The sequence below is a fragment of the Sinocyclocheilus anshuiensis genome, unplaced genomic scaffold (genome assembly GCF_001515605.1).
Source record: "Sinocyclocheilus anshuiensis isolate Anshui unplaced genomic scaffold, SAMN03320099.WGS_v1.1 scaffold665, whole genome shotgun sequence".
In the NCBI taxonomy this organism is placed as follows: domain Eukaryota; kingdom Metazoa; phylum Chordata; class Actinopteri; order Cypriniformes; family Cyprinidae; genus Sinocyclocheilus; species Sinocyclocheilus anshuiensis.
Window position 1 is genome coordinate 900,279 of NW_015537961.1, and position 23,280 is coordinate 923,558.

Genomic DNA, 23,280 nt, shown 5'->3' on the forward strand with positions numbered 1-23,280 from the left:
GATATGTCTTGCCGATAAGAGGAATACATTAACTCACATGTGCTCAGGATGTGCTAGTGATTAGATCATGTCAGCATTGTGGCTCATTCTTGAAGCAAGGTTTTGATTGGATTCACTGCTTTGGATCATTGCATTTAAACTGAGAATGCACGTACAGAATGAAGCATTCAGTGTTTGATAGAGTAAACAGTAATAGCACGTGCAGCGGGTCCTAATGCCTGCTCAGTAAGGAGTTTTAATTCTGTACAGGGCGCTGTTGGCCTACTTCTAATAAAATGAAAGCAAAATACACATTTCTTTTTTTACTGACTGTTCACTTGCCTTTAATCATGTTTAGGCTATAGTTTTTGCTCTGGTATATGAAGAAGTACTTAAAGTGTATAGAAAGCATGTGAAACATATATTGGTTATATAATTTTCATTTTTAAATATTTGTAAATATAATTTTAATTGAGATTTAAAGGTCAGAAGCTATAGCTTACACTTAAATTAAATAATTTTATATATACTGATTTATTCATTGTGTAATCATGTGTAATATTGTAATATCATGTGTTATATTTTTTAAACAAATATGAACTCTAAAAGATTTTCAGAATTTTTACAACTTATTTGCTTTAGACCATTTACAAATGTTAAATCATAAAATAAAATGTTAAGGTTACCACTGCATCTTTCTGACAAAAAAAAAAAAATCTTTATAAAATGATTGTTTTTTGTTACTCCATGTTCTCTGTTAATGCATTCAAATATTTTCAGCTGAAATCTGTATTTCACATCCATGAATCTCAGTTTAGTGCAGTTTCATTTGACTTAAATCTGTCAGAAGATCCTCGTTTTTGTCTGCCGTACAAGTCAATGCTAGAAAAGGAGAATAAATGGAGAGATGCTGTCCTGTATGTGACCTCCATCAGATGGGGAGGGTTACCATAGCAATGACCATTGAGAATATCACTGCAATATTGTACTTTGCAAGTAAGTGTATTGTCAGATGTGCCCTTTAGAGATCCCATCAATTACAGAAGCTTTCTCCTGAGCATTTGGACAATTAAAGGACTATTTCACCCAAAAATCAGCTTTTTCTCACCCTCATCTTACACCAAAACTGTTTGACTTTCTCGCTTGTGTGGAACACAGAAGCAGATGTTTAGCAGGATGTTCATGTTGTGTTTTTCCTCATACAGTGAAAGTGGATGGTGACCATGTCAGACTCCAAAAAGAACAAAAATATACCATACAAATTAAATAGTGTCCACACGACTTGTGCAATATATTACATTTTCAGAAGCTGAAATCTTTGGTCTGTTGTTCTTGTTTTTGTTGTAGGAGTAGTAATAAAATTAATAATAATAAATAGTAATAACTATTTGCTCATATTCAGAAATGAGTGTGGGTGTTTAATGTTTCAGTTTTCTTATAATGATAACCAGGGGTTAAATTGGGATTTGTTATGTGGGGGTATGGTATCGAGCTTACATATACAGTATATATATATATATAATGTATATGTGAGTGTGTGTGTGTGTGTGTGTGTGTGTGTGTTTTGTTTTTTGCAAATATGATTTATTCTGAAGCAATATTCTCATCAGTTTTCTATCAGCTGTGACATATAAATCTGCGTGTTTTTTTTATATTTTATATATATATTTTTACCTTTATAAAGGGCATTTTCCCACTAATCTCATTAATACTTTCATTTCAAATTCTTACGTTTGATCTATAAATTCAATTATAATAATGTAATTATCTATAGGCCTATATTATCAAATTAAATCATTTACACTGAAAAATACAACTGCATTAAATAATGTTATGAGATCATTTAAAATATTTTTGAATATACAAACAAGAAATGATGGTGGAAATGATACTTCAATGAAATTAAAATGCCAGTAGGTGCCAGTAGTGAGCGTGTAATGAGTGAGTCATTCAGTCATTCATTCAAACGATTCGTTCAAATGGCAGATTCATCAGATGTTTATGCATGGGCTAATGAAACTTTGACTCAACCGATTCGTTCAAAACACTGAATCAATCAGCAATGAATCGGCTGTGAGATGTGCTGTGTTTCCGCCTAAAATGTAAGTGACCTAATATTATTGTATTTGCTTATTGAACTGTTTATAGAACTATTAAACAGTCGTAATGGTGAAAACGTTGTGTGATGTTTCCTAACTAACAGTATTTTAAATATAAAAACTTTGCATTTTGAATTTTTACCTCAGAATGCTGAGTTTGCATTATATACAGTAGCTATTTCCACTATTCGCCACTTACTCCAAATGTAATAAAATCAAAATAATACTTGCGTTTTGGTGTTTACATTTTTGGTTACTGATGTTTTAATCACGTTACTTGTCTGGCGTTAATGAAGCGTTATTGTCGAGGCCTGGAGTCTATGTGCCGGGGCTCAGCCCCGGACGGCCCCGGCCCAATTTAAACCCTGATGATAACTATATTTAACTATATTGTCTCTGCTGCTTTAAAAATGTGTTCTGTGGAAGGTTGGATTCTGATTGGCTGTTCAGTGTTTTTATTGTTTATCAGTTAAAATCAAATCACTCTAAAAGCGATTCCAACGATATCTTTCCTCTTATCGTTATAGTCGTGGTTTGAACTTCGCTTTTCTCTTAGAAAGATTATTAAAACTTTATGCTTATTATTATCGTTATAATTATTTATTATCCTTTAAGGTGGGGTATGTATTTTTTCAAAAACGCTTTAGAAAACTAAGTCGGGCCGAGTACCAAAACAAACTTGTAGCCAATCAGCAGTAAGGGGCGTGTCTACTCATGATGTGGAGGAGAGAGCGCTCCGTGCACAGGGCGGACATTATCCGAGCCGAGCGACGACAGAAAGATTGAGATGGCGGATAAAAAACCAAAGACGAAAACGTCTACGGAACAAAAGAAGGCTTATGATAAGGCAAGAAGTAGGACCCGTGTAAATATCGGATCAGCTTTCCAGCGCTGGAGAGAACTCACATAAAGAAAGAGATGGCGGATAAAAAACAAAAGAGGAAAACATCTGCGGAACAAAAGAAGGCTTATGCGTCGCAACAGCTATAGTCTGTCTACACTGGACGCGACAAAGCGACCGTTGAAAATAATTTGAAAATTTGTGTTAATACGTCAAAAACAGAGTGCAGCAGCAGTTTTCTGTCGGGGATTTGTCGTGTCACGCCGAGCCGCATCCAGTGTAGACAGCATCACTGATTATAATAAGTTCTATAGTATTTTGTCACGCCACGCCACTCGCGTCCGGTGTAGACAGAGACCCTTTTGGGGTATGGGCGTGTTTGTTTTGGTGATTTGAAATATCAACATTGGCTACCAGAAATCACTTACCCCACCTTTAATGTGCGGATGCATTAGCGAAAATTTGGTGCAATTTTGCAGGCAAAAGTATCTATTTTCTACTGTCAATAGTGTAGCAATAAATGAACTGTTATTCATACAAGTGGCAAATTTGCACAACCAATTGCAAAATCTGCTTGGGTAAATCTTTCACCTTAAAGTGGAATTCCCAATTGTGTGGCTTCCTGTTGAAATGACTGCCAAGCAGCAGTAAATGTGACTACACGTTTTGTTCCACCTTTTCTATGACTTTATCAGCTCTTAAACCATAGTTTTTATTAATATTTTGAATTTGTTTTATTTTTATATATTTTTGTATATTTTATTACATTTTTTATTTTTATATGTTAATGTTTTGACATTTTTAGGTTTTTAATTTGCAAAAATGTTAGAAATAGCTGGAAACAGCTATTAATATGTCTATGTAGTTTTTATTAATTTTATTTCAGTTTTAGTTATTTTGATACATCAAGTTAAATTAAATAAAACTGTTAGCTTGACAACTAACTGAAATTAAATAAAATAAAATAAACTATAATAAATCAATCAATACATATTTAAATTATTTCAGTTAAAGTTTGTTTCAAGTAACTTTTTTTTAAATGGTTTTAGTTAACTATAATAAAAAAAAAAAAAAGAAAATGAGAAATGTTGGCTTGGCAAATACCTGAAATAAAATGAAATATAATATAAAATAGTATAAAATAAAATATTAATTCTAAAATAAAATAAACCTAAATAAATATAATTTCAATTATTATTTAAGTTAAAGTTTGTTTCTGGTAACAATTGTATTTATTTCTTTATTTTATTTAACTTTAATAACCCATGTTAAACAAAAAAAAAGAGAGAAATGTTGGCTTGGCAACTACCTGAAATAAAATATAAAATAGTTTAAAATAAAATAAACTTTTTATTTATATTATTTCAATTATTATTTCAGTTTATTTTAAGTAATGCTTTTTTTAATGGTTTTAGTTAACTATAATGACCCGATTTGAGCCAGTCAGACCAAAAAATATTTAGATCACCATATTTATTTTAGTAACTAGGCTAAATACCATTGTGTGATCTGCCGTGCAAAGGCAAAAGACCGTAACTTCAATTTTTGTCGAAAATTAGTTTTTGATATTTTTGGGAAATTCAAGACATCCTTTATCATGTGCATAAGTATCTTGAGCCAATTTTGTTGTTTTTCCAAGAAAATAATGGGTCGTCTCAACCATACCTTCGAAAAGCCCCGGAGAAACCAAGGCAGAACATTTACATTTACATTTAATCATTTAGCAGACGCTTTTATCCAAAGTGACTTACAAATGAGAACAATAGAAGCAATCAGACCAACGAAAGAACAACAGTATTCAAGTGCCATGACAAGTCTCAGTTAGTTTAGCACAGTACATGTAGCTAGGTTTAAAAATGTTTTTTATTTATTTATTTATTTTTTATTTTTTTATATATATATAATAGAATGGAATAGGTAAGTGCTAGTATTAGTTGGTCAGGTGCTGGCGAAAAAGATGTGTCTTTAGATGTTTTTTGAAAATGGCTAAAGACTCAGCTGTTCGAATTGAGATCGGGAGGTCATTCCACCAGCCGGGCACAGTCCAGGAAAAGGTCCGTGAGAGTGATTTTGTGCCTCTTTGGGATGGCACCACAAGGCGCCGTTCACTTGCAGAACGCAAGCTTCTGGAAGGCGCATAAGTTTGAACTAGCGAGTATATTGGTGCAGCACCAGTGGTGGTCTTGTAGGCAAGCATCAGTACCTTGAATTTGATGCAAGCGGCTACTGGTAGCCAAGGTGATGGTCCTTCATCCAGCTAGAAATGTCTCTCAGACAGGCTGCAATGCGAGCAGCTACCGTTGGATCATCTGGTTGGAATGAGAAGTAGATCTGAGTGTCATCAGCATAGCAGTGATAAGAAAAGCCATGCTTCTGAATGACAGACCCTAATGATGACATGTAGATGGAGAAGAGAAGTGGTCCAAGCACTGAGCCTTGAGGAACCCCAGTAGCAAGAAGTTGTGACTTAGAAACCTCACCCCTCCAAGACACCCGATTTAGAGAGGGTTTTTTAAGCAGTGGGCTTACCCGAGCCTGCTTAAATGCTGTGGGAAATGTACCAGTGTGAAGAGAGGTGTTGATAATGTGAGTAAGCGAAGGTATGACTGAAGAAGAAATGGCCTCAAGGAGGTGAGTGGGGATAGGATCAAGTGGACAAGTAGTAGGATGATTGGAAAGGATAAGTTTGGAAACGTCCGTCTCCGAGAGTGGAAAGAAGGAGGAGAGAGAGTGTGTATTTGTCGTTATGAAGTTATCATCAGTTTGTGGTGTGGGGAATTGGTCACTGATGGCTCTTGTTTTATTTGTGAAGAATCCACGGTATCCACTCACATGTTTAACTTTTAGTCTGCTTGTTACGGTAAAAAAAACAAAAAAAACAATTAATACAGTCACATTACTATGTGCAATATCCTATATGAGATAGCCCATGATCACTAGATTTTATACAGGTGTTACTATAATGATTTTGTAAATGGTGATCAGCAACCAAATATTGATAATGTGGAAGTTACTGCCTTTTGCCTTGGTGTGACTTCTCACGTTTTGCAGACAATGCAAAGGCAGAGTACATTAGCTTCAAAATAGGGGTAAAAATCAAGTTTGAGCTCACAATTTTTTTTAATGCAGATCATTTTCATTACTAAAACATCTAATTGTTAAATTTCCAGTGTCCTATCTATAATTAATTTGGTTGGACAAGTAAAAAACTTTAAATTAATTTTTCTCAGTTTCACACTCTAGCGAGTTAAGGTCTTTTGCCTTTGTAGGGCAGTGATGTCTACTGTTACCAATTTCTGAATGAACTTGGCTTTTATGTTCTATCAGCATCCTCTGAAATGAATCTAGCGTTTCTGTTTGAAGAGGTGCCGTCGGACCTGCAGGAGTCTGGAGAGGAGATACGGTCTGTGTTTGGGCTGCGACAGCGGGGCGGCTCCGTCTCGGGTTTCAGGCCTGTCATCAAAGGGATGCACGGGTGTCATGGCTGCCCCATTCAACCTCTGCCTCCTCTGACCCCGATTCTCGGCGTCACCTGCTCCGTTTGCCACAGCTGCCAAGGAAATCAGCCATGTGTTTTTGGAGGAGGTCACAGGTCTCAGCTGCTTTCCTTCCCAACTGGTTCACTGCTGCCTTACAAGTGTGTCGTACGGTACCTTGATGAGATTTCAATATGCCATTAAACTCGGTTTAAAGTCCAAGTTGTTCCACCTTTTGCTGATCCGAGCGTTTATCCCTGTGAAGTGTGTCAGGATGAGGACTGCAGTGTTCTTAATCTTTCATTTGGCCTGAATTATTGAAGTCGCTTGTTTGAGCTGACTTTCACTGACGCTGCAGATGTCTGATTACAGGGAAAACATGAGAGCTAAAACAATTATGCAAATATTCATTATGCATCCCACCATATGGTGATTTAGATGAGTAGAAATACATTCTGGAGCGTTGAGGCCTGGGAATTGATTTAGCAGGGTACATGCTGTTTTTCATTATTTCTAATGACTAAGTCTTATACTGGTGTCTGAACTCAACTGGCTGAGATTGTTCTTGATGTGTGGAAGAGCCTTTGGGATTTTGGACGTTTGTTTCCCTGGCTGGCTGTGATCATCATGCTTGGCATTGTGTGAAAAGTTAGTTAAACATCAATTCGCATACTTCTAAGTGCAAAAAGTATGTTGACAAGGATATTTATTGGTTGGTTGTGAAAATTGAGACTTGGGGTGGGGATAAATCGATTCTCTAATGTGTCACGATTCTCTCTAACAATTCTGAAAATTAGCAAAATTAATGTAAACACAGTCAGTTATAATAATAATTCATAGAAATATATGTAGACAAAAAGAGAAAAATCCCTTACTGTGCTTATCTGGAATATTTTCAGATACTTAAAGCACTTTTTGTTTGTTGCATGTAGTGTGTTTCTTCGTTCCCCTGTTTTACTTTGTTCATGTGTATGTTTTGAAGATACATACAATGGTTTTGATTTATTATTAATTTGTAATTATTTAAAAAAAAAGTATAAGTAATTAAAGAAATGCACAAATAAATTTGATATTCAAAGCCCGTAAACTCATTAATACAGTTGAGTTTTGGATGCTTTATTTTCTGGGATGCTCTTATCCTAATTTTGCATATTATATAGAACATACGTTCAGGCTTCTGTCCAGAAATGTCTGCAAATATTGTTCTGTCCATGAAAGAACTGAGCTGTTCTTCCCTAAAACATACAATATAGACTGTCGAGTTCTTTGAGATGTGCTTTTATGTATGAATTCTCACTTATCCAGTGTGACCTTTGATGTTGGTGTTAAATGTAAAGGTGTGCTGAATTATTAAGAAACTTATTTTCTTCTTAAAGAACTCTATATTTAACTTTTCTTTTACAGATGAGGAAGTGCCTGCCGAGATGGTTGCAGAAGAATCTGGTCAGGGCGCTCAAAATAGTCCGTACCAACTTCGAAGAAAATCTCTTTTACCGAAAAGAACAGCTTGTCCAACAAAGACCAGCATGGAGGTGCGTCAGTGCCACTCAACATCAGACGAACACGTTAGGCAGAGTTTTAAATATGTAGTATGCATAAAAATGGTCTGAAATATGAATTTAGACTGCAAGAAAAACAGCAGCTTTAATGCGTAGGGCCCTACGTAATTAATTTTATTTTTTCCCAAATTCGGTTTTATTCTTTCCCTAATTCCGTTTTTTTTACTTTTTTTTTATTTAAATGGATTATATCCTGTTTTAATTGTTAAATTCAATTTTAGTAATTAAGAAGCACCACTCATTTACACAGAGACACACAAAACATGCAGGATTCATATTTAAATAGCAGTCCTTTTGCAGTTTAATATTCTCATTCATTAGTCCATATCGCGATTTGATTAATTGTACAGTCCTGTTTTTGTTTTATTCATTAAAAATTTGCCAAATTCTGACATTTTGCCTCATTTTTTAACTTCCATTTTTTTGACTGGCTTGCGCGATTCTGTCCACGTTTTTTGCATAATGGAAATCTTAGAGCCCTACATGCATGAAATAAAAAGAGTTGAGCATGAATGGGTTTTGAATGTGAGATTAAAACTCTTTTTGTTCAAAGGGTGCTTCCACGTCAACAACAGAAAACTTTGGGCATCGGGCAAAACGTGCCAGAGTGTCGGGAAAATCACAAGATCTGCCTGGTAATGGACATCAGACTTGATTCTGCATACAGTTACAACAGATATGTAGTGTTGTCAGCTTCAGATGGTTTTTCATTAACGATGGTTTTTCATTCTTGCACCCGAGTCACCCCAGCGGAGCAGTACCTGCAGGTGAAGCTTCCAGACGAGGTGGTTCTGAAGATCTTTTCCTATCTGTTGGAGCAGGACCTGTGTCGAGCGGCATGTGTGTGTAAACGCTTTAGCGAACTGGCCAATGACCCCATCCTCTGGTAAGTTAGGTATTTAGACTAATGTTTTTTTGTTTTCTCGATCAACCAAACAGCCATTTTAGCCACAGAGAGTCTAAATGTTTAATGCAAATAAAACAGTAAAATCTGAGCAAGGCATGTTTTCCATGCTTGAAGATGAGCACATTTACATTTATGCATTTAGCAGACACTTTTATCCAAAGTAATTGTTCATTTCAGTATTTCAGCTAGGCATTATATACATTTTCATTGATATGCACCAGCACAACATAAACGGCATCTACTTCAATAATTTAATAAATTAAATAAAAATTCCTCAGAGAGACTTTTTTGAATGGCTTTATACAGATAAATCACAGTTATTAACCAATTCGTTGAATTGACTTTGTGGAAATGAATTGATATGCACCAGCACAACATAAACGGCATCTACTTCAATAATTGAATAAATTAAATAAAAATTCCTCAGAGACTTTTTTGAATGGCTTTATACAGATAAATCACAGTTATTAACCAATTCGTTGAATTGACTTTGTGGAAATGAGTTAAATTTAGCAGCTCAAAAGCCTTTTTGCTACTAAATTTCAAAATTAATACAGTGCTTAACAAATTTATTAGACCACCCACACCCAATGTAAGGTTTGTGCCACAGCTGGCTTAAACTAACAATGTTGGTGATTACCAAAATAATTTTTTATTTTTCTGTAATGGTTAATCCACCAGTATGTGTAAGCTCTTTAGTCACTGTAGTGTTTGTAATGCTAATACATAATTATTGAGTGCGTTTACATGCCCATTCTTAACCCGCTTATGCTTAAGGCGACAATGCACGTGGTCATGTAAATGCGTTAACCCTTTTTTCCTTTGTTGGAGTAAGGTCAGAAACGGCTTAAGCAGATTTTTGCCCCTTACGCCGATTTTGCCCAGCATGTAAACTAGGACTGGGACAATAAATCGATTCATCGCGAAATGATTCTGCATCGATTCTGAGATTTTCCGAAGGCATCGCGATTCTCTCTTGAATCGATTCTGAGCTTAGATTTTAACAGCAGATGGCACTGTGTGCTTTAGAAATAGCCGTATTCTGCTTGCTTCCAGTTCCTTACACACGCACGCACCATTTAAACCTAAAATAATCATTCATAAAGTTCGAAAAAGTTGAAGCGAATTACAAGGATGTTCACAGTGGGCTGTTTTTACATTAATCTTGCATCATAAAAGCATAAAAGCCGATGTGCAAGTACATTTAACCACTTACATTACTCAGCCGAACGCACAAGTGCTCTTCTTCGTGAGCATTTGAGTGTGTGGTTAAAAACTAGCCTAGAGCGCCATCTGCTGTTAAAAACTACGCTCAGAATCGATTCGAGAGAGAATCACGATGCATTCCGAAAATCTCAGAATCGATCCACGAAACGCGATGCATGGTTTTATTGTCCCAGCCCTACATGTAAACGCATTAACCTGCTTTCTGTCGAGCAAATGTTTTGCAGCAAAGGAGGAGGAAATATACCGCAATCTCAGATGCTTTCTTGACCCAAAGAATTATAAAAAAAGTGTTCAGTGAAGTAGAAGTGGTACAATGAAAATGCTGCGTCTTGAGAGGATAATATATGAGCCGTAAGTTTCCCGCTGACATGTTGCAATGCTCTTCTTCGGTTTTTAATGATTTATTTAACATGACAACCGACATAACAAATGAAATACTCAAAATTAGATCCGCAAATTATTACATTTTGACATCACTACCAGGAAATAATCTGATTTATTAATAAAGTCTTGTAAATGCGGTTTACTTGCATTGCCAGGTTATTGGTTTGCATGTAAACTAAGTTACATCTAACTAATTAACATGTAATGGCTAAGACAGAACTGCTTGTGGTTTCAACAAACCCATCACTTTATAAAAATTTTACCATCCAGTTCGGCTCATCAACCATAACTCCTTCAAAAACAGCTAGAAACCTTGGGGTTGTGATTGATGATAAGCTGAATTTCTCAGACCACATTGCTAAAACTGTCCGGTCCTGCAGATTTGCTTTATACACTTTTATTGTCCTCATTTGTAAGTCGCTTTGGATAAAAGCGTCTGCTAAATGACTAAATGTAAATGTAAATGTAATGTAAATGTAAACCGGGACAACGGGTTATTTCAATTAGCTGATTTTTGTGAGTTATCAGTGTATTGGTGTGCATGTAAACGTGCTCGTTGTTATCCATGAATTTTCGAGTTTACTGTTTTACAAGAAAGGCAGAAAAAATAGTAAAGCACTTTATAAATTTTTTTTCAGATGCCCGATTACAGTCTAATACACCTATCATAATAAAGAGAAAACACATATTTTAGGAATCTGTCAAAAACTTGTTTAAAACTAAAAATTGTATTGTCATTTATTAGGCAAATGACAAACTGAAACAACTAAACAGTCTTTATTCACACATAATCAAAAAACGTAATATTTTGTATGTTCTCCTTTGGCCTTGATAACAGCTTGCATTCTTGCTGGCATTGTTTTAATGTACTTTTCCACAGTCTCTGTTGTTATTGACTGTAATTGGGCATCTGAAAAAAAAAAAAAAACGTAATAAAAAAAGTGCTTCACTATTTTTCTGCCTTTCTTGTGAAACAGTAAATTCGAAAATTCATGGATAACAACATTACTTATATTTTAGCATTAGAAACACTACTGTGACTAAAGAGCTTACACATACTGGTGGATTAACCATTGCAGAAACATAAAAATTGATTTAGGTAATCACCAACATTGTTAGTTTAGGGCAGCTCTGGCACAAACCTTACATTGGGTGGTGGTGGTGGTCTAATAAATTAGTTAAGCACTGTACATCTGCCTTAACATTTCTATATGGGATTGAAAAGGATGGATTGCAGAAGTAGTGTAATAGCCAAATAAATTTTTTTTTTATCTAATTCAGCATTTTAATAAATAAAAATGGCACGCATCTTCAAACTGATTTGAGTGATAAATCAGTGAATCACAGTTTTGAATCACTCAGTTTGAACTGATTCATAGAAATGAATCTAATTTAGCAACTCTAAAGCCTTTTTGCTACTGAAGTTCAAATCAAACAGTTGATAAATACATCTGTCTTAACAAAGGATGGATTGCAAAAGTAGTCAAATAGCCAAATAAAATCACAAAGTTGTTTATTTTTGCATTGGCACTGTTATTCAGTACATCATCTACCATGGTGCATGAATATCTTTGTTATATGATCTTTATTCTTCTCATCCGGTCTGCAGGAAGAGACTGTACATGGAGGTGTTCGAGTACACGCGTCCCATGATGCACCCCGAGTCTGGGAAGTTCTACCAGATCAACCCAGAAGAGTATGAACAGCCCAATCCCTGGAAGGACAGCTTTCAGCAACTGGTACTGTTCCCGTGGCTCATTTCGAATGTGTTTTGGGCTAAAAACTGTTAGAATTTAGTATTTACTGACCATTTTCCACCCTCTCTTTTAGAATTAAATGGACTGTTTCTGTTATTCTCATTTGACTACAAATGCTATTGTCAATTTAATAGTACAGCAAGTACAACAATACATATCTGAGAATGAGTAATTTAGTCTTTTCCCCCTGAATCCGAAAGCAGACAGATGGCGTGGTAATGTGATAATTAGGGAGCTCTTGATGTGTCAGTAATCATCAGCGAGCTTTCTGACGGATCCCTGACCTTTGTGTTTGCAGTATAAAGGCGCTCACGTCAAGCCCGGCTTCGCTGAACATTTCTACAGCAACCCGGCCAGATACAAGGGACGAGAAAACATGCTGGTAAGTTCTAGGCAATCTATAGATGGATTATATGGTTTGATTATATGACCATTATGTGGTCATGTCTTACAAACACCTGTAGTAAAATTACCATGCACAGCCTCAAGTGGCTTCTATCTTGTGCAGAATGGTGGCAACATTTAATAAATTATTACATATATGTATAACAATAATCACATCTAGATTTGTGCATTTTCTGATTAAAACATAAGTGGTTGATTGCCCATAAAAATCTTTTCCTACTCTCTGTGATGTTTTAATGTTTAGATATGGTTGAATTCCCTCCGTTAGTGTCTGTAGTTTTTTTTTTTTTGTCCTTTTTAATCCCCCGCCAGTCAAAAATCATGCACTTTTGTTAAAGTAACAGCCCACCTCCCATTCATTTCTGTAGCACAAACTCTGCAGGACGAGTTTAATATGTAATGCTGTTCAAATAACTGCTTCAAATGTGGCTCAGTCTTTATTTAGAGACGGAATGATCTGTTTTGTAATCCTGCTTTTCACTCTTTCCGCAGTATTATGACACCATTGAAGACGCTCTGGGAGGAGTTCAGGAAGCCCACTTTGACGGTTTGATATTTGTCCATTCTGGGATCTACACAGATGAGTGGATCTACATCGAGTCGCCCATCACAATGATAGGCGCTGGTATGAGTACGCATATGAGTCTTGAACCATGTCAATATTTAAGTACAGTACCATTCAAAGGTTTGGTGTTGGTATAATTTTTTAAATATTTTTGAAAAAAGTCTTTATGCTCACCCAGGCTGCATTTATTTGATCAAAAATACAGTAAAAATAGTGAAATATTATTACAATTTAAAATAACTGTTTACTCTTTGAATATATTTTAAAATTTAATTTATTCCTGTGATCAAAGCTGAATTTTCAGCATCATTACTCCAGTCTTCAGTGTCACATAATCCTTCAGAAATCATTCTAATATGCTGATTTGCTGCTCAAGAAACGTTTATGTTGAAAACAGTTGTGCTGCTTCATATTGTTGTGGAAACTGTGATGCGTTTTATTTCAGGATTCTTTGATGAATAGAAAGTTCAAACGAACAGCATTTATTTGAAATAGAAATCTTTTGTAATATTATATATGTCTTTACTCTCACTTTTAGTTAATTTAATGCATCCATGCTGAATACAAGTATTAAGTAAAAAAAATCTTACAGACCTGAAACTGTTGCATATTAGTAGTGTAGAACACAAGAGTTTTTTTTTTTTAATAACTTAAATATTAATTGTACATATGCTTTTGCAGCTCCGGGGAAAGTAGCGGATAAAGTCATCATCGAGAACACTAGAGATTCAACGTTTGTGTTCATGGAGGGGTCAGAGGACGCGTATGTAGGATATATGACAATAAAGGTGAGTTTCTTCATATGCGCTCTTCAATAAAAGAAGGTTCAAGGAAAAGCTCACTTAAAATCCTGTCATCATTTTACTCCCCATGTCTTGTATACATTCTTCCATGCACAGGAAAACAAAAAGGCATTATTGCCACAGTCTTGTTTTTATGCAGATGTGCATATAATGTATATGATGGATCTCTGTTACAGTTCAATCCTGATGACAAATCAGCTCAACATCACAACGCTCATCACTGCCTGGAGATCACCGTCAACTGCAGCCCCATCATTGACCACTGCATCATCCGCAGTACCTGCACAGGTGACCACAGCTGTCTTCTTTATTATTCCCCCAAATGTGTTGGGCGGGGGGACATTTTTATGGTGCACGTTTGTTGTAGTGAGTGTCCAGAAGTCAAACATCACCATTACTGTTGCTCATTCTTGTGGTTAGGGATTCAAACCAACCTTTAACCCTAAGGCTCTGTGATTTCTGTGATGAAGAAAATCCAGTCCAGTCATAAAAACTGAATTTACTGTATAATGCTGAATTGTCATGGGATTCTGCACATTTTGGATGAATAAATCAAAAGTAGCACTGCACAATAAATCAAATCGTGTTATGGACTAGTGTCAGTAGAATGTACTTCTCGAAGTAATAAAATGATTAAAACTTATAACACAATTATAAACAGTAAACCTCTTGTGCAGCTGTTTGTTTGACAAAAAAAGTTACATTTTCATTTGATTACATTTTAGAAGATTAATTAAATTGTTATTGTTTTTATAAATCATAAATCCAGAAAAAAATAAAACTGACAACACAGAAATTCTGAAATAATAATAATAATAATTTCTTAGGGCCTTATTATTGAAAAAAAGTAATTATTAAATTACTAAAGTTTTATGAATTCAGTTAATTAGATCAGTTAATTAAAACAGGAAACACAAAAGTTGCGAAAAATAACGTAAAATAAGTAATATAACGTATTTCATAGGGCCCTAAAAATGTCATTTTTGTTTAACTTTTAAATTTGTTAAATTGTATAAGCTTCATGATTTAAATTAATTAGACATGCTTCTTCATTGCCAAAATTGTATTTAACCATTAAAACGGAATCCAGAAAAAAAACAAACAAAATGGAATCCAGAAAAATAAAAATGCAAAAAAACTGAATTTGGAAAAAAAAAAAAAAAAAATTAAAAAAAAAACCAACTTCATAGGGCCCTAAAAATGAAATTTTTTTTAAGCTTTTAATAAATTGTTATTAAATTGTTTCATGATTTTAATGATTTCAATTGATTTAGACATGCTTTTTGATTACAAAAATTAAATGTAACTATTGAAATGTAAACCAGAAAAATTAAAATTAAAAAAAAAAAATAGAATCCAGGAAAAACAAAGCAAAAACAACAAAAAACACAGAATTTGGGAACAATTTTAAAGATTTCTTAGGGCTACAAAAATGTAATGTTGAACTTTTAATAAATTGATGTTAAATTGTATGTTTCATGATTTTAATTAATTAGCCATGCTTTTTGATTGCCAAAATTTTATTTATCCATTAAAATGGAATCCATAAAATTAAAATGAAAACGGAATTTGAGAACTGATTTCATAGGGCCCTTCTTTGGGCCGGTTCACATAGAGCATGTTTTTGCGTTCCACTGCCCTGCTTATTAATTGTGCACATGACCTGAAATCATGTATATTTTGAGATTTTGAATAGCATTTGATTGTCTGAAGCCCTTCTGTTGAGCTGAATGGTATCTGATGCTGCCGGTGGTGTGCTGTCTTCCTGCAGTGGGCTCTGCAGTGTGTGTGAGCGGACAGGGAGCGTCACCCACCATCAAGCACTGTAACATCAGTGACTGTGAGAACGTGGGGCTCTATATCACAGACCATGCACAGGTAATGTGAAGCTCTGTCTGGAATATACCATCAGATTGGTTTCTGTGGCAGATGAATCACGGTGTTCAGCGGTCGCTCTCTCCGCTTGCTCTGCAGGGCATTTACGAAGACAACGAGATATCCAATAATGCACTAGCAGGGATCTGGGTGAAAAACCACGGCAACCCCATCATCAGACGGAACCACATCCATCACGGCAGAGACGTGGGGGTGTTCACGTTTGACCACGGCATGGTAACAACCCTCTCTGTCTCTATACACCTCAATGACACTGTCAGATATGTGTCACGCTAAAATGTTAGCGGTTGTGTTTTTTCTCTTTAATCGTCCAGGGACTGACTTTAAACATTGAGACATGGAGGATATTCAGAATTTAATATAAAGCTCAAATCAAATCAAATATAAATATTATTAAATATTAAGTTTGCATTATAATTTGAGTTTAACTTAATTTTTGTTGTGCTTTTGTCGTTTTTATTAGTTTTTTTATTTTTCTGTTTAACTTGATTTTTATTTCTATTTTAGTTTGTCATTTTAGTACTTAAACTAAAAAAAACACAGAAGTGTTGCCTTGGCAACTAACTGAAATAAAACAAGTCGAAGTTGAAGTACTAAAATGACTTTAAAAATAAATGCAAGCTAAATAGAAATATAAAAAAACTAATAGAAATGACAAAAGCACATAACATAAATTACTAAAAGTTCAACTAAAATGAAAATATAAATGACAATTCAAAATATTAATAAATAGTATAATAGTATGTAAATAATAATAAAAAAACTGTAAAAAAATGTTTTTGTTGAAAATAAAGCTGAAATAACAACGTTTATTAAGTTTTCAATCTAATATTTATATTTTATTTTTTCACCTTTGTTCAATTAACAAAAACTATTTTTAAGCTTTACTTGTTTGTGTTTACTTTGTGTGCTTTTACCATTTTATTAGTTATATAGTATTTTATGTTTTAATTATACTGTTTTAAAAACAGTTTTAGTTATATTTGTACAACTAAATTAACTAAATGAAACTGAATTGAAATAAAATTGAAAAAAATTGAAAATGAGAAATGTTGCCTTGGCAGCTAGCTGAAATAGTCATTTTTTATTAACATTTTGAATTAGTTTTTATTTTTATATTTGCCGTTTTCATTTTGCTTTTATAAAATAATATCAATAAAAGACGTTTTGATTAATATTTTGAATTAGTTTTTATTTTTAGATTTTGCTTTTAGTTAGTTTTAGTAATTTTGTTGTGTGTCATTTTTATTTATTTATTATTTATTTTTTAATGTCCATATAGTTTTTATTAATTGTCATTTCAGTTTTAGCTTTAGTTATTTTTGTACATCATGTTATAATAAAAATGAGAAATGTTGACTTGGCAGCTAGCTGAAATAAAATAAGTTTGAATTTTTACAAAATATTTTATTTCAGTTAAAGGTTTTTTTATTTTTTGGGTTTTAGTGAACTATACTCTGAACTTTGACAAAAACACAGATGCAGTCATGTTGTGTTTTTGGTGACTCTCTGGCTCCCTCTGCAGGGCTACTTTGAAAGCTGCAGCATCCACAGGAACCGGATAGCAGGTTTCGAGGTGAAGGCGTATGCTAACCCTACGGTGGTGCGCTGCGAGATCCATCACGGACAGACGGGTGGCATCTACGTGCACGAGAAGGGCCGAGGCCAGTTCATCGAGTTAAAGGTTTTTTTATTTTTTGGGTTTTAGTGAACTATATTCTGAACTTTGACAAAAACACAGACGCGGCACAGTCGAAGTGTGTTTTTGGTGACTCTCTGGCTCCCTCTGCAGGGCTACTTTGAAAGCTGCAGCATCCACAGGAACCGGATAGCAGGTTTCGAGGTGAAGGCGTATGCTAACCCTACGGTGGTGCGCTGCGAGATCCATCACGGACAGACGGGTGGCATCTACGTGCACGAGAAGGGCCGAGGCCAGTTCATCGAGAACAAGATCTATGCAAACAACTTTGCGGGTGTGTGGATTACCTCAAACAGCGACCCCACGATCAGGTGAGAGACTATGATCTAATCATATCATACTGTGATATCTGTACAGTTACACTGTTTATGCTCAAAGATATCCCCTCTTCTGATCAATGGCAGGGGTAACGCCATATTCAATGGCAACCAGGGTGGTGTTTACATATTCGGCGACGGCCGAGGTCTCATTGAAGGGAACGACATCTACGGCAACGCCTTAGCTGGAATCCAGATCCGGACCAACAGCTGCCCGATCGTCCGGCACAACAAGATCCACGACGGACAGCATGGAGGCATTTATGTGGTGAGCGAACAGCACAGGGTCAGAAATTAAAGCGATAGTTCATCCAAAACTGGAAATTGTCATCATGTACTTAACTTTCAAGTTGTTCCAAACCTGTATGGTGTTCTTTCATCTGTTGAGCATGAAGGAAGATATTTTGAAGAATGTCGGTGACCAAACAGTTGCCGGTAGCCATTGACTTCCATAGTATTTTTTTTTTTCATAGTATGGAAGTCAATGTGTACCATCAACTGTTTAGTCACCAACATTTTTCAAAATATCTTCTTTTGTGTTCAGCAGAAGAAAGAAACTCATACAGGTTTGGAACAACTTGATGGTGAGTAAATGATAACAGAAGTTTTATTTTTGACTGAACTATCCCTTTAATTTTTCCATTAAGGGAATGTAATATTGTATATTTCTACCTTTTTTATAAGCAATTTTTATAATTACCTTATTAAATGTATCTGTTTTGTCTTATGTCATGCTTATTGAATTAATTAGAACCATGCACTTTTTTATGCATTAGAAAGCAAGACTTCACATTGCTCATCTTAGTAGGATGAAAAACAAAATGTATTTTTCAAATTGGGAATAAATAATGTACTGAAAGCAAGCTAAGAACCTTCCTCATTACTGAAGCACTCACCAACTTCTGTCTGCAGTTTTCCAGTTGGTTGTGCACTACAACATAGATGATCTTTTTTTTATATTTATTTTTTATTATATTTTTAATACAATAAAATAATGTACATTTTTTATTTGTATTAGTTTATATCAATTTTATTTATGCATTTATTATTAGTAATTTTTCTATTTATTTTTGTTTATATTATCTTTATCATTTATTTTTCTATTAATTTAGTTTATCATTTTTGTATTATTATATTGTCTTCTGTGCTTTTTCTGTGCAATTTGTCATTTATGATGATTTTAACCGTGACCGTCGTAATTGATAGTAGTTTAATAGTGCAGGGGCATGTTTTGCCCCAGTAACTTGAATTTGGGGGTCATTTTTTGTTCATTTCGGTGGCATTTTTGCCCCAAGGCCCCGTTAATATCCAACCCTGTTGCAGTCAGTTAGGTAGTTCACTAAAGCATGGGTACAGACTGATTGCCCCGTCTCTCTGTGGTCTGTTTCAGCATGAGAAGGGTCAGGGGGTGATCGAGGAGAACGAGGTGTACAGTAACACGTTGGCTGGTGTGTGGGTGACCACGGGCAGCACACCTGTACTGCGCAGAAACCGGATACACAGCGGAAAACAGGTGCGCACGCTTCACTTCCCTCGCTCTGTGTGACCGAATTCCACATGCACGCTTGATACAGACTTATGGTGTCATGCAGAGGCATTTTATGACACAAATGACCATGATTGCATTAGGGACAGAGTGGTTCTTGAGATAAAATCTAAGTCTCTGGATCCTCCTGCAGTGATGCATTGAATGTGTTTTTGTCCACAGGTGGGCGTTTATTTTTATGACAACGGTCACGGTGTGCTAGAAGACAATGACATCTATAACCACATGTACTCTGGAGTTCAGATCAGGTCAGTGGCATTGTTGTATCAACCCTCTACAATGCGACTAAATCTTCAATCTGAGCGACTAAATGACGTCTATCGTTAGCCATTGGCTAATAAATTCATAGATTTTACCCGCCGGTGTGTGTGTTAGAGGCTAATTACAAGTTTAGCATAGATATATTTTTATATATTATGTCAAAATAGCGGAGTTCATTTGGAATTCTTCAGCTTTTAAGAACCATAAGATACTGCCGGTTTCTCCGGTAGTGGGCGGAGCTATTGAGCAAACTGCAATCTCATTGGCTGGTACTCACCTATGATCATCCTTGTTTTGATTTCAGCAAATCAGTTTGAGTGAACGCTGACAACACAGAAACACTGAATGACCAACAATATCTTAAGCACCACCACCAGTCCTAAGTTCAGTTAAAATGCCAAATATGCATTCATACATGGTTACCAAGTCTTAATTCTAACTACTAAAGTTCTATCATTAATGCTTGATTGTCATAATATCATATTATAAAGCTTAAGAGTGTACTTTCAGATATTTAAAAAGCTGCGCCATTTTACAAACATAAGCTTTATATATATCAGTTTGGCGAGTAAACTAAAAAATGTACTAGCCAATGGAGATTCCTTTGCCAAGGTGTGTGATTTTCAGGTTTATTAGACTTAACAAGCATTATCATGCAGGGCTGGGGATATTTGAAGTTTATTTTTAATTTCAATGATAATGAAACAAGATAATCAAGATAAAAAATATTGTGCCACATTCTATTTCACAATGATGCTCTCACTTTCAACTCCTTTTTCTTTTCTTTTTTTCAGTCCACATTTGATTTATTTACTTATTTTTTGTGTATGTTGAATAAATATTCAGTGGTTGTGGAAGTGCACTACAACGTAGTCTTTAATTTTGATCTAATTTATTTTATTTATTAGTTTTATTTATTTATTGAATTGATTATTTTTATAATAATAATAATAGTTTTTATTGTTTTATTTTATTCATTATTTTATATTAACATGATTTATTTTATATTGAATTATTTCTTTTGTTATATTATTTTATATTTTATTTAAAATTATTTATTACATGTATTATTTGTTTATTTTGTACATTTATTTTCAAAGTTCAAGGAAATCCATTGTTAAAAAGACAAGTTTAATACAACATGGTCTATCTTTATATATTTTATCTATTTTATTTTATTTATTTTTTTAGATGATTATTATTATTATTTATTTAATTAACTTGTACATTATTATTTTAAATTATAATTATTTTATATTAATATTATTTTTATTATTACATAATATATGATTTATTTATTTTATCGAGCAGCCACAGACTTGTTGGGTTATAACATGACTTTTTAAAAAAAGAAGTGACATGAAATAGATCTTTTTTGGATTTCTTCTTGTAGAACTGGCAGCAATCCAAAAATTAGGCGGAATAAGATCTGGGGTGGACAAAACGGAGGAATTCTTGTTTATAATTCAGGTAATATTTCCGTCATTGCCTATTGATGTCTTGCTTGATAGAAAGGCTCATGTTTCTATATTTTGATCAGACAGACAAGCATCCTCTGAATCTCTTCTCAGGTTTAGGCTTTATTGAAGACAACGAGATCTTTGACAACGCCATGGCCGGGGTTTGGATCAAGACCGACAGCAACCCCACGCTCCGCAGAAACAAAATCCACGACGGGAGGGACGGAGGAATCTGTATATTCAACGGAGGACGAGGTGATGCTCCTCTCTGATATAATCGCAGTCTGTTCTGTGTGCGCGTCAGCTTCATGATGATGCTTTCATATGTTGCAGGGTTGTTGGAGGAGAATGATATCTTCAGGAACGCTCAGGCCGGAGTCCTCATCAGTACTAACAGTCACCCTGTGCTGCGCAAGAACAGGATATTCGATGGTTTTGCTGCCGGTACGCATTTTCATTTCAGTGATGCAACAGCTGCTACATCAACTTTGATTAGATATTACAGGCGTCTTGCACAATTTCTTTGAGAAAAAAAATGGCACTTGACGCTTTGTCCTCAGATTATGTGTCAGTGCTGTTACCATAATAAACACCCCTTAAAACGCTTTTATATTCTGTACGTCATACTGACATCATCCTTTCAGGAGTGAACAGGAAGCACATGCAGAAACAAATGCTGCGTGTTTTCTTAGGATTGTCAACCCTTTCATTATGGCTTTGTATAGTAAATCTGCAGATTTGTGTAGGAATATATTCAGATTTATTGATTTAGCATGACACTATGCAGTTTAACACTTAAACACATGCTTTTTAAAAAACTTCAGTTTTAGTAATTTTGGTAAAATTAGTAAAATAATTTTTAGTAAAATCTTTAAAGTAAAAGAAAAATGTTTTGGGAACAAAGCAGAATTAAAATAAGTTATTTTTTATGTATATGTATGTTATATATATATGTCATTTCTGAAAATGCTACTTTTTTTTTATAGAATCACAGATATGAGATGCATATTGAATATTCATTATAGACAAATAATTGTTAAGCTCCATCTGTTGCAGGTATTGAGATCACGAATCATGCGACGGCCACATTAGAAGGCAATCAGATTTTCAACAACCGCTTCGGTGGATTGTTTCTTGCGTCTGGCGTCAACGTCACGATGAAAGGTAAACTGGAAACATCTTCAGTTTACTCGCTTCATGATCCAGTGGACTATAAATGAACATTATTCTCATTTAATCTTCTTCACAGACAACAAAATCATGAACAATCAGGATGCCATAGAGAAAGCGGTGAGCAGAGGTCAGTGCCTGTACAAGATTTCCAGTTACACCAGCTATCCAATGCACGATTTTTACAGGTAACGCTCCTCCTTCTGACATCTCAGTGTAACATCAGCGGCTGCTTTCTCACAGCTCTGTTTCTCTGTGCAGGTGTCACACCTGTAACACCACAGACCGCAACGCCATCTGTGTGAACTGCATCAAGAAGTGTCATCAAGGGCACGACGTAGAGTTTATTAGACATGATAGGTCAGTCATTCCCTCCAAATGTTACTATGATTTTCCTTTGCATTTACGACTAAAACAAAAATTATTTTGCCTATTTTTAGGACCATTAAGAGATTTTTTTTTTTTTTTTTACAACAATTAAGCTTGTTTTCTCCCCAAATTTACATTAATGTTAGGAAAAAAATTACATTTCTAAGTACAATGAGTACAAAATGACTTGTAAAGTACATTTGGAAATGTACATCATATTATTTGCTGTACTTACATTAATTTATGCTAAAAAAAAAAAAAAAAATATATATATATATGTGACCAAAAATATTACTGCATTTATAGAATACCTTTAAGTTCAAATAATTAAAATCACTTTGCTTGTAAATGTCTCACTTTAATAATGAAAAATAAATTAAGATTTCCTAAAGTTTATTATTATTTCCTAAAGTTTATAATGCAAAAACATCTAGGTACTACTTTAAATATTTTTTCTGTATTTAATTTATTATTTTATTTTAGGTGTAAAATATGATCTACATATTTTAAAATAAAATAAAATTTAGTTGATAACTGACCTTGTTTTTGGCTAATTATCA

The 23,280-nt window shown here is 34.6% G+C and overlaps 1 protein-coding gene across 2 annotated transcripts in view; it reads left to right on the top strand.

Annotated features, from left to right (window-relative positions):
* LOC107667079 (F-box only protein 11-like) overlaps positions 1-22,843 on the top strand; it is a 34,715-nt gene extending 11,872 nt beyond the window's left edge. Inside the window, exons 2-22 of one of the 2 annotated variants that reach the window (XM_016458680.1) lie at positions 7,800-7,927; positions 8,508-8,589; positions 8,696-8,840; positions 12,082-12,211; positions 12,528-12,611; positions 13,127-13,259; positions 13,881-13,987; positions 14,179-14,290; positions 15,774-15,880; positions 15,977-16,114; positions 17,424-17,562; positions 17,830-17,908; positions 18,002-18,182; positions 19,305-19,427; positions 19,623-19,708; positions 21,115-21,191; positions 21,293-21,436; positions 21,515-21,625; positions 22,238-22,345; positions 22,431-22,539; positions 22,613-22,843. In XM_016458680.1, the coding sequence (XP_016314166.1) occupies positions 7,800-7,927; positions 8,508-8,589; positions 8,696-8,840; positions 12,082-12,211; positions 12,528-12,611; positions 13,127-13,259; positions 13,881-13,987; positions 14,179-14,290; positions 15,774-15,880; positions 15,977-16,114; positions 17,424-17,562; positions 17,830-17,908; positions 18,002-18,182; positions 19,305-19,427; positions 19,623-19,708; positions 21,115-21,191; positions 21,293-21,436; positions 21,515-21,625; positions 22,238-22,345; positions 22,431-22,539; positions 22,613-22,832 (2,543 nt within the window). In that variant the 3' untranslated portion in view covers positions 22,833-22,843. Of the gene's footprint in view, positions 1-7,799; positions 7,928-8,507; positions 8,590-8,695; positions 8,841-12,081; positions 12,212-12,527; positions 12,612-13,126; positions 13,260-13,880; positions 13,988-14,178; positions 14,291-15,773; positions 15,881-15,976; positions 16,115-17,423; positions 17,563-17,690; positions 17,909-18,001; positions 18,183-19,304; positions 19,428-19,622; positions 19,709-21,114; positions 21,192-21,292; positions 21,437-21,514; positions 21,626-22,237; positions 22,346-22,430; positions 22,540-22,612 lie in introns of both variants that reach the window. The other variant, XM_016458682.1, reaches the window with a different exon arrangement.
* The last annotated feature ends 437 nt before the right edge of the window (positions 22,844-23,280 follow it).